This window comes from Fibroporia radiculosa (assembly GCF_000313525.1).
Source record: "Fibroporia radiculosa TFFH 294 genomic supercontigs, scaffold8194, whole genome shotgun sequence".
Lineage (NCBI taxonomy): Eukaryota > Fungi > Basidiomycota > Agaricomycetes > Polyporales > Fibroporiaceae > Fibroporia > Fibroporia radiculosa.
Genome location: NW_012133454.1, coordinates 33848 through 48002, shown reverse-complemented (window position 1 = coordinate 48002; position 14155 = coordinate 33848). Strand labels below are relative to the sequence as shown.

General features: G+C 50.0%; 3 protein-coding genes across 3 annotated transcripts; 1 reads left to right on the top strand and 2 right to left on the bottom strand.

The window, feature by feature from the left end:
* Positions 1-15: 15 nt before the first annotated feature.
* FIBRA_06631 (uncharacterized protein) lies at positions 16-5893 on the bottom strand (the record flags this gene model as incomplete). Its single annotated transcript, XM_012328344.1, has 10 exons — positions 16-510; positions 567-1065; positions 1116-2238; positions 2293-2711; positions 2759-2786; positions 2835-3296; positions 4998-5068; positions 5140-5245; positions 5306-5694; positions 5751-5893. 10 exons carry the CDS (start codon positions 5891-5893, stop codon positions 16-18), a joined length of 3735 nt encoding a protein of 1244 aa, XP_012183734.1.
* A 622-nt stretch (positions 5894-6515) lies between these two features.
* On the top strand, positions 6516-9993 carry FIBRA_06630 (uncharacterized protein; the record flags this gene model as incomplete). The annotated part of the gene is made up of 10 exons (XM_012328343.1): positions 6516-6623; positions 6675-6750; positions 6804-6942; positions 6993-7177; positions 7225-7361; positions 7416-7826; positions 7880-8365; positions 8420-8569; positions 8617-8701; positions 8756-9993. The coding sequence occupies 10 exons, from the start codon at positions 6516-6518 to the stop codon at positions 9991-9993; spliced, it is 3015 nt and encodes a 1004-aa protein (XP_012183733.1).
* Positions 9994-10461: 468 nt separating this feature from the next.
* FIBRA_06629 (uncharacterized protein) lies at positions 10462-13711 on the bottom strand (the record flags this gene model as incomplete). The annotated part of the gene is made up of 2 exons (XM_012328342.1): positions 10462-12943; positions 12993-13711. The coding sequence occupies 2 exons, from the start codon at positions 13709-13711 to the stop codon at positions 10462-10464; spliced, it is 3201 nt and encodes a 1066-aa protein (XP_012183732.1).
* Between the last annotated feature and the right edge of the window lie 444 nt (positions 13712-14155).

Sequence of the window (14155 nt, the reverse complement as noted above, 5' to 3'; positions counted from 1 at the left end):
AGGGACTACAATAAGTTACGTGAAGATGTTAACAGCCCAGCCTATCCACCATACTACCACCCCCCACTGTGCGAGAACGATAGAGACCTCAATGAGAACTGCACACCACTGCACCAACAATCCAAGTATGAAGAAAGGAAAAATTAGCCACCAAAGCCCAGCCTGAGTAACCCACGGAAGATCCCAATTCATACTTAGCGCAAAAGCGGCGCGAGTCTGTAAGAGTGTAAAACCAAGACTGAAGAAACAGAGACAAAGCAAGCCGATCCAATGTTGCAACGAACGTTGAGGGAGTCTGGTAAGAGGGTATTTCTTGGGTTCTCCAGTGAACTCGTTGCGGTACCACGGAATGATGAGAAAATCTTGAACATCTTCTCCTATGACTTTCCCGTAATTTCGCCAAAACGGTGTGACTGTATCCAATAACAGAGTCAACGCGTCGAGACCAATATCCCAGAATTGTTGGTAGTGGCTCCTGTAGCTCTCTTCTAGTGCTATAATTTGTGAAAGCTATATATTATTGAAGCCTTCAGCTGAGGCGACGCAACGCGAGCTAGAGCTCTTACCTCAGGATACACTAGGGATGTGTGTGCTAAAGTATTATTATAGTCTTCCTTGACGGTTTGGTGGACTGCTTTGACCCTTACTAACGCGTCTGTCACCCTATCTGCTTGACTTGATATGCAACTGTGATGCTCTTCCAACTTCTTCAATGCATCTCCCATAGATGATATCGGGTCGTCGAAGACGTTGGTTTGAAGACCTTGGCCGGCGGACTCAAATGCCATAGATGACGCGAATGCTCGTAATAACTTCCGCTGTCGTCGAATACGCTCATGGATGTCTTCGACAGCTTTCCACCCCTTCACAGAACGAGTGGAGCTCGTGAACGCAGAGGGGTCATGTGAAAAAGCCTCCAATACGTCTGACGGAATCGCTGAGGAGAGCACCTCGGGACAGGTAATGAAACCTGACTGAACAACGTCATACTCTCTGATTGTGGCGGCCACACGTTGAAGTAGATAGCGGATGCGATAATTCTGCGAGGCCGTCTCTTCCAGGATCCTGTGTGTCTTTAGAACTCTAGGGAAAAGGAAAGACGCTAACATAATTACCGTGCTTTGCGTTCGTATTCTTGGCGCTCAATTTCCTCGTCAACTGCACGCTGCCTCTGCTCACGCTCCTGCGCAAGGGCGCGATGAGACGTCGGAAGAGAAGTCCGCAAACGACGAATAGGGACGAAACGCGAGAGGGACGGCGACACTTCATGGCGGTCCACAGCTGTCTCAGGCGTTGGTGTACCAATTATATCACCGCCTTTGGGAAACTTCTCTAACGTAGAAGTTGGCAGACCGTCGCCGTTACCTTTGTCAACAGCCTCGTATGACACCTTGTCGTCGTCGGTATGTAATTCGTCCGGAGAAAGCAATCCAGGGGTCGTTGGTCTACTATGCATGTACCCTCGTATCTTTGTTGGGACATCCTCTGAGACGCTGCGTTCCGACACGGAATTGCGAGCGGATGATAAAGCATCTTCGCTGTCGTATGGTTTACGACGCAAGCGTTTCGCGACGTTTCGGAGGTTATGATTGCTCTTCGCCGAAGAACCACCGCCGTTGAGCTTAAAGCTATATAGAGAGCTCGGGGCAGACTCAGTCGTTATTTGATGTGACTGCTTCCAATACCGCGTGAAGCCCTCGCTACTGGGACGAGACTCCCCAATAACGGATTCTCGCCCAGACTCGACATGCGGCTCAAAAGACAGCTGTTGATCATATGAAGACCGCCGTCTAGAGAGCGAAGGCTCAAGAAATTGGGGTGACGGATTCCATGAATGTGAACCACTCGACGGAGACATGTTCTCTGGAAAAGAAGGAGCTATCGGAGACGACTTTACAACCTCATCTTCGGGTATGGTAGCCATTATTTGATTATGTCGTGATTTGATATATTCCTCGACGATCGAGGCCGTAACATGCCAGGGAATGCGTGGTGAATCACGACCTCCCTTGTCGAGGTGTTTCAACCACGTGAACGGTTCCGTTTTGTCCAGGGATGCCTTAGCTATGGCTTCTTGGCCATCGTACCAACGAACAACTTGCAAGAGATTGAAAAACGGCACATGCGAGCTAGGTGGCGTCAGAAGTATGCTATAACGTCTCGCAAGCTGGTCACTGGTAATTGCAGCTTTACGCAATGTGCGTGAATGGGCTTTTTCTCTGATGCGTGCTAGCTTGTCTAAGGCGACCTTTTAGCTCAACCCTTACAATACTTGAAATGAAAGGGACACACCTGCGTACAACGAATCTTGCCTCTCGACAACGATCCGACTCGATGGCAGCGCTTGTCTCTCTTTCTGTTTCTTCTTCGATAGGTGCAGCGTCCACTTCTTGTCCGATTTTTCATCTTCTGATGCAGAACCAGACCAATCCAGCGTCGCGCCACCATTCGAAGATGAAGGAACTGGGTGAAGGGGAATTGTTCCAATAGACGGACTGAAATCAATCTCTGAATCGTTGTTCAAAACTTCCGGGGCAGCAGCTATAGTCGGATGTATCTGAAGATGCGTTTTGACTGGGGAAACGCGTGAATTAAATGGATCCACGTCCGATTTTGACTGATGCTCTGTATGTGAATAAGCTTGAGCTGCCTTCAGTCGAGCCTCTCGCCGGGCTTTCAAACGGACTGCATGTCGCACGTCTTCTATTATTCTTGGATCTAAGCATAATGGCTTCAGCGAACATGACTCTGGTCTTACAATGATCTTCCAGACATGCCTTCGCGAGCTATAATAATGTGAACAATCTGCGTGGACATGCAGAACAGGGACTCACATAAGTCATATTCGTCAGAGAATGCCGACGACAAAGAGAGGTCTGTTTGACCGTCAGACAAAACGGCACTCTGTGGCTCTCTCTCCTTCTGGACACCTCGACTACCAGTATGGGATACTCTCCTAGAATAGCGAGTGGTAACATCACCGGCCTCGACTGAATGCCGCTTTATGTGAGGCGAAACCGCCTTCATGTCAACCGATCTAACGCGCCGTCGTCCAAAATCATGACGTCGCTCAATCAAAAGCGAATCCTTGCCCTGGCCAAGGATAGACTTGCGTAGCCCAGGAGAAGATCTCAACCTCATAGAGTCCGCAGGAATATCATCGACCAGGCTTGCGCGGTCCTCGCCATGAGGAAAACATATACGAAGATGCTTTCCCTGTTCGGCTGAAGGGCTCCCTGTCGCATCTGCATTCAAGTTCGAGGTTGTATGGTCTGTCGAGGAAGAAGGCCTCGCTTCTTGCATCAGAGTATATGAGCTGCGCCTTGTGGATGCCAGCCAAGGACTAAAGAACGGACGACTGAGCTTGAGTGAGTAGCAGGAGTCAAAGCGAGCAGAATGGGATCCATGCAGTTTGTACGGGCGACTTAATGACAATGATCCATCTTGAGGCGAGCATGAGCGGGAACACGTGAATATGCATTTCCGGCGCTGATAATGCTTGGTCGGGCCGACTGGGACAGACTCCCTTCGCACACCCAATAAACCACGTACAATGAACATAATTTACAAATTGAGAAACACGCAATATACAATTTCAAGGTGGCGTTCAATCATTCCCTAGAAGGCTTCGTGTCGGACCTACACCTGCGACGCACGGTAGCATAACGGTGCCAGACATTTCTTGATTCCCGGATATTCGTGATAAACGAGAGAGATTCAGCCCGCATTCGCATATATGGATTAAAACGAAGCAGAGGAGGTTGTTGGGTCAATGCTAGAATATCAACCACGATTGGTGCTCCCGATGTGAGTCGAGTTGGCGGCGGCGAGCAAAATTGGAAACCCGATGAATGACTGAGACTCTGTAGTAAGAGAGACGGCTGCGATCGTAGAGGACGAAGGTTACATTTCGAGATGTGATAATAGTTCCTCAATATCTCCTCTTTTTCCATGAGCATTGCTGCGCGTGACTAGCTCACCCGCTGCGAGTGATCAACCACTTAAAATTGGGACCCTATGCGACTCAGAAAAGACGTACAGTATTCATTTGAGTGTCGGTCTTCTGGGCGTCCATCGGAACTTTGGCGTCGTGGCCCACCTACAGGGAATTCGACCGAATTGACACGCATATTGATCAGATCAATGGGAATTGAATGCCCAGTGCCAGTGGGATATGAGGAGTAAGAATGTACCATCATACGCTAGTTGGTGCCTCCAAAAGACGCAGATAAAGCGGATACCTGAGCGTGTTGACGGTAGCGCATAGCGTGGGCCATATCGTCAGCAGCCAGAGCCTCCGGGAAAACCCTCAGTGTTATTGAAAAAAAGAATTGGTGTGATGATAAATAATTAACCAGCTTCCTTGCGAGGCTCCGTGAATCTGGGCAATGCGACGGCTTGAACAGTCTTAGCATAAGTAGATAATTTCACTCTCTTGCATGCATTTGTAGCCTGTCCTTGATACCCAAGCTTTCGCTAATTTTCTCGTCTGACATAGAACACACAGTTGGATACCCAAAGTCATACCTGCATCGTGAGCGAACACGGCCGAGTGGTTCACACAAGGTATTTCGGTGTACGAGGAGAATCGATGCATAGAGGGACATGCGGGGAGCGTAATGAACTAGGAATTACTAAAATTGTTCCTATGATCAGCCACGGGCAACAATGGTGCCGCAAAGCGCCGCCGGCAGATTGGAGTACACAGAATGGTAGTGTGTTTGCCGACTCAGGGTCCAACAGTGGCCACCTCAAGGAAATATCTAGCATATTTGCAACACTCCTGTCCTGGATAGCATCGCAGATCCTACCGATCAAATATAAGGACGCACTATTATGCTATTTCAGCCTTGAAATTCTTGAAAAGATCACCCTTAGTGCGACATCACTCATTGACAATTCTCGCCTTGCTAGGACTGCTGGATTAGGTCGAATTTCATGATAAATACAAGGGACAAGACATGTGCACTATGGACATGTTATTCAAGAGTGCATACTATGACCTGAAGTCAGCGCGGAAGGCGCATTCGCGTCTGTCGCTGCTTCATTAGCAATCTTATAAACATAGCTGTTGTGAATGCGGATAGCGAATACCTAGTAAGTGTCAGTTTGGTTCATTGATTTCCACACATCACTTACCAGGTCACCACGTAGGATGCGTGCGCATTCCTTACGTCAACTGTCGGCGCCCGACCTACGGGGATACCACGGGCCAACCGGGAAGATACCTCCCCCCCATGCCCTCCTAAATACCATGGATACTGTTTGTGATGACAACATCGAATAAAGAGGGTAAGGAACGTACCAAAAATCTCTTCGATATACACAGGCTGGACACCAGTCTGCTCCCCGCCAGCATATTCTGCCATAGCAGATATGTCTGCCCAATACCATTCGCCCTTCTCAGGATCATTATTGGGGGTGAAATTATTGCGGACATGAGAAGTTCTAAGCATGCCTAGAATTTGGGTCTCGCCATCTTCAAGATGGCACTTGGCATCGCCTGCCATATCTTTGGAAACGAAACCACGATCGACCAAAACAGTAGAACCGTCGGATCGAATGAGCGGAACGACGAGGTGATAGCCATTCGTCCCGTCTCGGACACGAGGCCCCAGCAACATGGCATGTTCGGCATCCCAACGCCCCTTCAACATCACTTTGCGGTATGCAAAATCGGGAATGGCTGCTAGACTTACCAAGGATGGCACATAAGAGATGGTCAATAAAATGAGTAGGTAGCACCGCACTTCACTCGTTTTGGAAGAGACATAGGCTCTCTCTGTAACTTCTCTTCAAGTTCGTCTATCATGGCCACTTTCCACTTAAGACGTTTAACTTGCCACGTTCCAAGAGCAAATGTAAAGGCTGGAATAATTCCAGCCAGAACCATAGTAGGAGTGATCCAGGGTTCTTGCTTAGCTTTGTATATACGGGTTGTAGAGCTGGTAGACTCAGAACGCCTCAGAGAGATATCAGTATTGAAACGGCGTCTTGTTCGCATTAGCTTTAGCCACGACGACTCTGAGTAGCGGAGGAAAGGGAACATTGTCATCGCGAGTGGAAAGCTAATCGGTCAAGCACGCCGGGATCAGTGCGGCATACAAGATTTATTTGGCGCCCAAGCCTGGTTCACTGGCTGCGCACTTACGACCTTCGGCCTCCCCCTCAAACTGCTGCCTATCCTTGAGCTGTGACACACGACGGGTCTACCATGTAAGCCGTACTCCTTAGGGGACGCTCATAAGCTCACTGCTCCCCAGGTTCTCAGGACAGCGAGGCCGAGGTGCATACGATATTGACGGTGGCGATGAAGTCCACTACCCGACCAGACCAGTCGACAAGGACAAGGCAGAGGCAGAGCTAGTTGTAAATATCAAGAAGGCGACAAATCCTGACGAGACGGCCCCCAAACAGAAACATGTTCGAAGTACGTTGCCTCTTCAGCGGCTCGATACGTCCCTTGACCGGATGATATAGAATGCATTGTGTATACTTGGGATTATCATACCTCGATGTCATTCTGGACCGGCCTCCGCGTCCAACCAATCCTATCTGATGAAGTGCAGACGTTTAAGGCGCTCATCACCGTTCATAAGGTGTTGCAGGAGGGTCACCCTGTGGTATGTCTATATATCATAGTGAACTCATTTATTGACGTTGTACTATCACAGACGATCAAAGAATCACACGGACAGACTGGTTGGCTAGAGACTTGCGCTCGAACAGTTGGTCATGAGAGCCCCAGAGGTGCGGTACAACCTTTGGTGGTGGCAGTAAGGAAGGCTCACAGATGCGGGTAGGCTATGGTCCCTTGATCAAGACTTACGTTCAATTCATCTTGGCAAAGCTGCGATTCCACCGTCTACGACCAGAGTTCAATGGCCTGTTCGAGTACGAAGAATACGTCACACTGAAGGGTATTGATGATCCCAACGAAGGGTATGTACATCTGTTCTTGACGTGTTTGAATAAATGTTTATGTAACGCAGTTACGAGACCATATCCGATCTCATGGGTCTACAGGATCAGATTGATTCATTCCAGAGGATGATATTCGCGCATTTTCGCCATTCTGCCAGCAATGAATGTCGCATATCTGCCCTTGTTCCTCTTGTGAAAGAGAGCTGGGGCATATATCGGTTCATAACAAGCATGTTGCGAGCAATGTATCGGAGTAGGTAATTGCATAACCAGAAGTCCTGCTTGCTGACCCCTGATCAGGGACCGGCGATAATGAGGCATTAGAGCCGCTACGCCAAAGGTACAACGCCCAGCACTACGCTCTACGCAAGTTCTATTATGAGTGCTCCAATCTCAAGTATCTGACCGGTCTTATCAATGTTCCGAAGCTTGGTCAAGTGCGAATATTCTGCACCCTTATTCTTCAGTGTTTGTCTAACTTGATATGAAAGGAACCTCCGAATCTTCTCGACAGTGGCAATGCCCCAGATCTTCCCGCGAGGCCAACGACTACCACTATCAAGACGCCTCCGCCAGCCACTCCAGCACCTGATGCTGCCGCAATCAGTGAACAAGCACGCATGTTGAAGGAGTACGAAGACCAGCAGGCTGCTCTGCTTGCTGCTCGTGAAGCTGAAGAGCGTCATCGGCAAGATTTGGAAGAGCAACAGCGTCGTGAATTCGAGCGTCGGCAAGCCGAACAAGCCGAAAGGGAGCGGCTCGCGCAGGAGCAGCTTATGCAACAGCAGATGATGCAATACAACAACCAGGCTGCCGCTCATGTACAAGAGCTGGAGCGAGAACTATTGGGTATGCGTGGCCAATTCGAGCGGGATCAATTGATGCTTGAACAATATGACCGGGTATGTCCCCGTTCTAAAATGATGACTATTCCTCAGTTCATAAACTCTGCCAGAGAGTAAAAGCGTTGGAGGGCGAGCTTGGTGGTGTATCGACGAACTTCAATGCACAAATGCAGTCGAAGGACGACCTAATAAAGCAGTTGCAAGATCAGGTTACCCTCTGGCGCAACAAATACGAGGCTCTCGCGAAGTTGTACAGTCAGCTCCGCTCAGAGCATCTGGATATGTTGGCCAAGTTTAAGCAGATGCAACTGAAAGCCAACTCGGCACAAGAAGCAGTTGACCGCATGGAAAGGATGGAGCGTGATTTGAAGGCGAAGAACCTGGAGCTCGCGGATATGATTCGTGAGCGTGATCGCGCTAGATTTGATCTGGATCGCCAGAAGTCCAATCACAAGGATGAGTTGGATCGCTTGCGACGAGAGCTCGGCTATGCCAACGAACGGGCGGACGATGCTTCGCGATCAAAGAGTTCGGAAGTATCCGGTGTGTTGTCGAAGTACAACAGACAATTGTCCGAACTCGAGGATTCTCTGAGGGTTTGTAGATTGATTGTTTATCGCATTTAATTCCAGTTGACATGTCTTCTACAGGCTAAGCAGCTGCAGATCGACGATCTCCTTGTGAAGCTAGAGAATGCATCTGTTGACTTGGAGCGACTTAAAGAAGAGAAGGACCAGGAAATCGCTATCCTTCAAGAGGGAATGGATAGTACTATACAACAACTCCATGAATCTCAGCAGGTTCGTCGTTTCGGAGCTGTTGAATTTCTTCGCTGATATTATCTTAGAACCAAGGTATCTCAGACGAGGCGACAAACGCCCAAATTGACACCCTTATTTTGGACAACAGGAAAAAGCTTAACCAGATTATCGGTGGGTGAACTCATTTTGCAGTTGCGTTTAGTGTTTTACACTGGGTTTTTCAAGATTCTATTCTACAAGCTTGCGTACATAAAGTAGACGAGGCGATCTATGAATTGGAGTCACCAGCGCAAGCAGGGAATCTCAATTCAACACCTGAATACACGCTGTCAATGATCGAGAAAGCTATCAATAACGCGACAGAGTTCGCAACGGTTTTCAACATGTACCTGGGCGGTGAAATCGGTGGAGAGCATGTCGACGTCATCAAAGGTGCTAACGAGCTCGCACAGTCGCTGTCGGACGTGCTCATCAATACCAAGGGCATCACTCGTCTGATTAGTGAAGAAGCGTCTGACAAACTTGTCAACGTTGCCAAGGGCGCGGGGGACGTTGGGCTGAGAGTGTTCTTAAATCTCCAGTCATATAAGCTCGACTTATTGCCCCAGCTGACTCAGAGGAGAGAGGTTGCTATGCGCAACAACGGCGAAGCACGAAATGCCCTGACCAAGCTCTCAGAAGTGGTGGATGCTCTCGTACCTAAAGGTGGCAAGGCTGGTGCACTTAGCAAGACGAACGGTGATATCGGAGATCTTGTCGAGCAGGAGATGTTGGGCACTGCTAAAGCCATTGAAGCTGCTACCGAACGCCTCCAACAGCTCATGGCTCGCCCGCGTGATTCCGGGCGCTTCAGCGCGGTCGACCTGCAAGTTCACGACTCCATTTTGGCTGCTGCCCTTGCGATCACTAACGCCATCGCACGGCTGATCCAGGCTGCCACCGAGTCTCAACAAGAGATTGTTGCTCAAGGGAAGGGTTCAAGCACTACGCAGCAATTCTACAAGCGCAACAACCGGTGGACTGAAGGCCTTATTTCTGCAGCTCGCTCCGTTGCGTTTGCGACCAATATGCTAATCGAAAGTGCCGATGGGGTGCTGTCCGGGACGCATTCACTCGAGCAACTGATTGTTGCTTCTAACGAAGTGGCTGGAGCCACAGCTCAGCTAGTCGCGGCTTCTCGAGTAAAGGCAAACCTCATGTCTAAGACCCAGGAGCGCTTAGAGCTGGCGGCCAAGGCCGTCACTGAGGCCTGCAAGGCTCTTGTCAGGCATGTCAAGGCGATATCTGCAAGGCAGGCGCAAGAAGAAGAGGTCGACTATAAGAACATGGCAGCGTTGGAATTCAAGAAGCGGGAGATGGAACAGCAAGTGGAGATTCTCAAACTGGAGAAGGATCTAGGGGCTGCTCGTCATCGTCTCGGTGCGATGAGACGCGCGGGTTACCATACAGACGAGACCGACTAGTCCAAGGCGTGCTACTATACCAAAATCTATCTGTAACATACTCTACTATCATGGTTGGTGTTTTGTGAATATTGCATTCAATTGATTCGTGGAACATATGCATGAGCTCCGAGGTTGATGCATCTGGTACAGGTTTATTGTGAGCCCTCACCGTACGTACAGGCACATGCGATTGGTATATACTGTATGAGGAGTCAATGCGGCATTACCTCGAATGTAACTCTTACTTCTCTATCGAACCCACAACAAATATGATCAGTGGACGAGTACCTCACGAAAATTACAGCAGGTTAGTGGTGAAGAATGGTAGTATGTAGACCAGAGGGAGTAGGTAGTAATAAAAGCACTCCCTAATACGAACACGAAACAAGGCCGCCAATAAGCGGCGGTACGGTGATATAGTATCGAATAATGAAATATACGTACGAAGGGAAAGTAATACTCGGACAAGGAAAGGTGATCCTATAATTAACGGTAAGGCAAACTATCGGAACTGCGGATGGTGTCAAATGAATCCTTTCCCCCGCCCATCTCTAAGAAACTGCTCTCTAGTTCCGGAGATGAGAGCGACCCATCCACATCAACGTCCACAAGACGTTCTGCCGCAGCATCTACTTCGTCTTCTATATCCAAGAATGAGGGTTTCCGCATAATGGACCTTCGTTGTAGAGCTTTCGTGTCAAATGCGCTCGGCGGGCGAGTACTTTGGAATGGACGGTCGTGGGAAGCTTCAGAACGACTGGCCTGAAAGTGGCTTCGATTTCGCGAGGGTGGAGGGGGGAGGGGATGTAGCGGAACAATGCTAGAGCGTTTAGTTGACTCGCTCTGAGTTGAACGCTGCTGATTGCGTCCACTTCGAGAGCGCGGAGGCGGAGGCAAACTCACGGGCGTTTGCTCTGGGGAATGGGTGGAGTGAATAGTGGGTTTGGAAGGCGAGCCTAGATTAGGTTGCGCGGTTGACGGTCTTAATGTTAACAGAGGTTTCGAGGAATGCATGGCCAAAACTGAATTGCTGCGAAGAGGCAATCCCGATGCTTGGCTAAGGCCGTTTCTTGACTTACTTGGGGAGATAGGCCCGGACACTCGTCCCGATGGTAACAACGGTGAGAGTGCTGCCCGCGTCGATGATGCGACTTCACCCAACTCACTACCACTAGTCCCAAATGCTAATGTGCCAGCGGATGCGGTTGAGAGTCTTACATTTGATCCCACTTTAGGTGTTCTTGTATCCGACCTCTTGCGTCCGCCAAATAGCGCATCTTCCAGCCCATCATCGAGTCCAAACCATGGCTGTCGTTCCTGGCGCTCCTGCTCCTGTTGTTTTGCGATTTTCTCGTCCTCGAGCTGCTGTTCAAGCTTGAGCATATCAGCAGGATCCATGATATGCTGCGGGACATATTCTGCTTGAGAAGCTCCCTCGGCTGCGTCGCTATGCACCGCTTTGTTAGAATCGTACATACTGTGTTCATTCCAATATGACGATGGCGCGACACAGGAGTTACTAGTCAGAAGCGCAAACGAGTTTCCAACGCCGCCAAAGGACATCAGGATCTCCTGTCCAGCCACTCGAACATCGTCGTCACTGTACATGGAGCGCATGTCGTCATCACCTGAGATGGAAGGACTGGTTGGTCCTTGCGAGGACGTACTTCTGCGCACACTTGATCCAGAGAACAAGCGCTTTCGCGTTCCAGAACTCGTGATGCTACTTCTGTTCTGCTGCGAGTCACCGGACACGGACGCCGGATACGGAGAGCATTGATCGGGAGGAGAACCATTACAAGAGTTGGCGTGTCGCAGGGCGGGGATGGGGGGCATATGTAATCGCGGGTGATGAAAAGATCTTTGTTTTCGCGGAGTCTTTCCTGTAGATACACTACATACGTTTCTAGCATCGTCATAGGCCGTACTGGAGGATGGGAAGGACAAGACGCTTGCGCCAGAGCCGCGCTTCCCCAGGAGGCTCTGCTTCGACGCAACTTTCTTCAACAGCTTGGGAGTGCCAGAATGCTGTCCGTCTCCTGCAAAATCTGAAGACATGCTGAGGCCCTTGACAGCGGAGAGTGGTGGAGATTTGTTTAACGAGTACAACGAAGCCGAATCCAACGGAACATCACGCATGGTTCCGGTAGGACTAGTAGTGGCGCGACTGGTTATATAGCCCATAGGCCTCTTCTTGCTCGAATCACTCCGGGGATACCCAAGAGTCTGTCGCATCATCTGAGCAATTGAGTCTGATGTTGCATTGTCTCCACTCAAATCGATACTAGGAGCGAAGCTCAAACTAGACCTCGACGACGGCGGATCAGGAAAGGAAGACAGATCGTCAATGGAATCCGTAGGACGAGGGAAGAGAGTTGGAGATAATGGAGGCGGGGGCAATTCACTTGAAGGCGGTGCACTGCTGAGCGGCGGCAGCTGCGCGCGGGGGAATGAGGCTTTACGGACGACGACCAAAGGATGAGCCGAAGCGGACGATATTGGCGAGTCATTACTGGTCACCGTGGACGAACGAGACCGGGTGAACATCACCGGCGATGGAGAAGGTGCTGCAGAGGACGGTGTGTGGTTTCCGTAAGATGAATCAGAAGCCTTTCGACGTAATTGCAGCGGCGCGGTGGAAGGATAATTGGTTTGTCCAGACAGGCCAATAACTGCATTGGCAGTACGAGGTCTAGTGCTACCCCTCTCTCCTGGTGCTGCGATGGTCATCCCCCGGGGTCTCGAGTTCGACGGAGGTACGGATTCGTAAAGGAAGGATATACCGGCAGGAATGGGCGCACTCAGTCGATTTTGACTGTCTGAGGTAGGCGTTGAGACTGATGAGGCAGATTCAGTGACATCTTTTTGGCGCCATTCAGCGTGTTGAGCATCTTGTTGCACACCACCTCGCTTCGTCGTAGAATTTTGCCGGCGACGTGCTGAGGTTGCGCTAGAGTTGGATCGCAGTCTAACGAAAACGCTCAACTCCCCGTCGTTGACCGCTATGTCACACTCACCTAGTAGGACCTGCAGGTCGCGCTGAAACAAGACGTCCTGAGTTGCCGTCTGACGAATGACCATGTGAATTCGAGGAGGAAGATGCGAAAGAGATGCGGTTATAGAATGCGATGTCGCCGCTCTTACGACTGGGATCCAGCATCGACGAGTCCGAATATACTGAGAGCCTGTTTGACTCGGGGTTTGGTTGCTGAATGACCACACTTCCTGCAGCAAATGGGTCTATCTCCGTGAAGGTAAGCACAGAGGGCTGAAAGGATGTCCTATCTCTGGCATAATCCGAAGGAGTGCGGGGCTCTGACATGGTTTTCGCAGACTTCGCGTCGCCGTCATATTCAGAGTAAGGCGTGGTTGTTGGAGATTTTACGGGTGATCGATGATTGGAAATGGATGAAGGAGCGGATGGTGTATCGGTAGCACTGGATTTGACATGGAGTTTGGGTAGGGAGGGGGTATTAACGGGAGGATCCTGTATAGCCAACGAGGGCAGCTTCTTTGCTTTGAAGCCCATCGCAGAGCCTAACGTAAGGAATTTGAGACTTGAAGGATGTTCCTTCTGTCTCATTGAGCCGGTCGAAGTTGAAGACGACGATTTCTCATAGCCTTCCGAAAGGTGAGGCATTGATTGAGTCTGCTTTGGACGCGATGCATCTTTTGAAGTCTTCGGCCGAGACCACCACGACTTGGAGTGCGTGGATGGTAGGAGTGTGGAGGACATAAGGAGGCAAAGGAAAGAGCGTAGTCGCCAGAAGGAAGCGATGGGAATTTACAGCTAAACCCGGAGACGAAGAAAGAGGGTGAGTATACAAGAAAATAAGAGAAGACGTGGTAGAATGCGAACCTAGAGCAAAGTGAATTACGGCATGAGCAGTACTCTGAGGTTCGTCTGGCGGTCAGGAGAGCGACAGGTCAGCAATTGGGCGAGAGAGGCGATGGTAGAAGACGGCGAGGACCGTGGTTACCGGCCGCAGGCGCTAATCGCGTTCGCAATACTTATCAGCGACAAATGAACGACTGTGAACATTTACCCTGTTCAATTTCATACGTGGACCACAACGTATCCCCGAAACCAGTTTCACTGCCAAGACCGTGGCATCAGCCTTGTACTCCATAATTGTTGTTCATCCTCTCTTCCGCATCTGAGCACAAACCATTTCTCTCA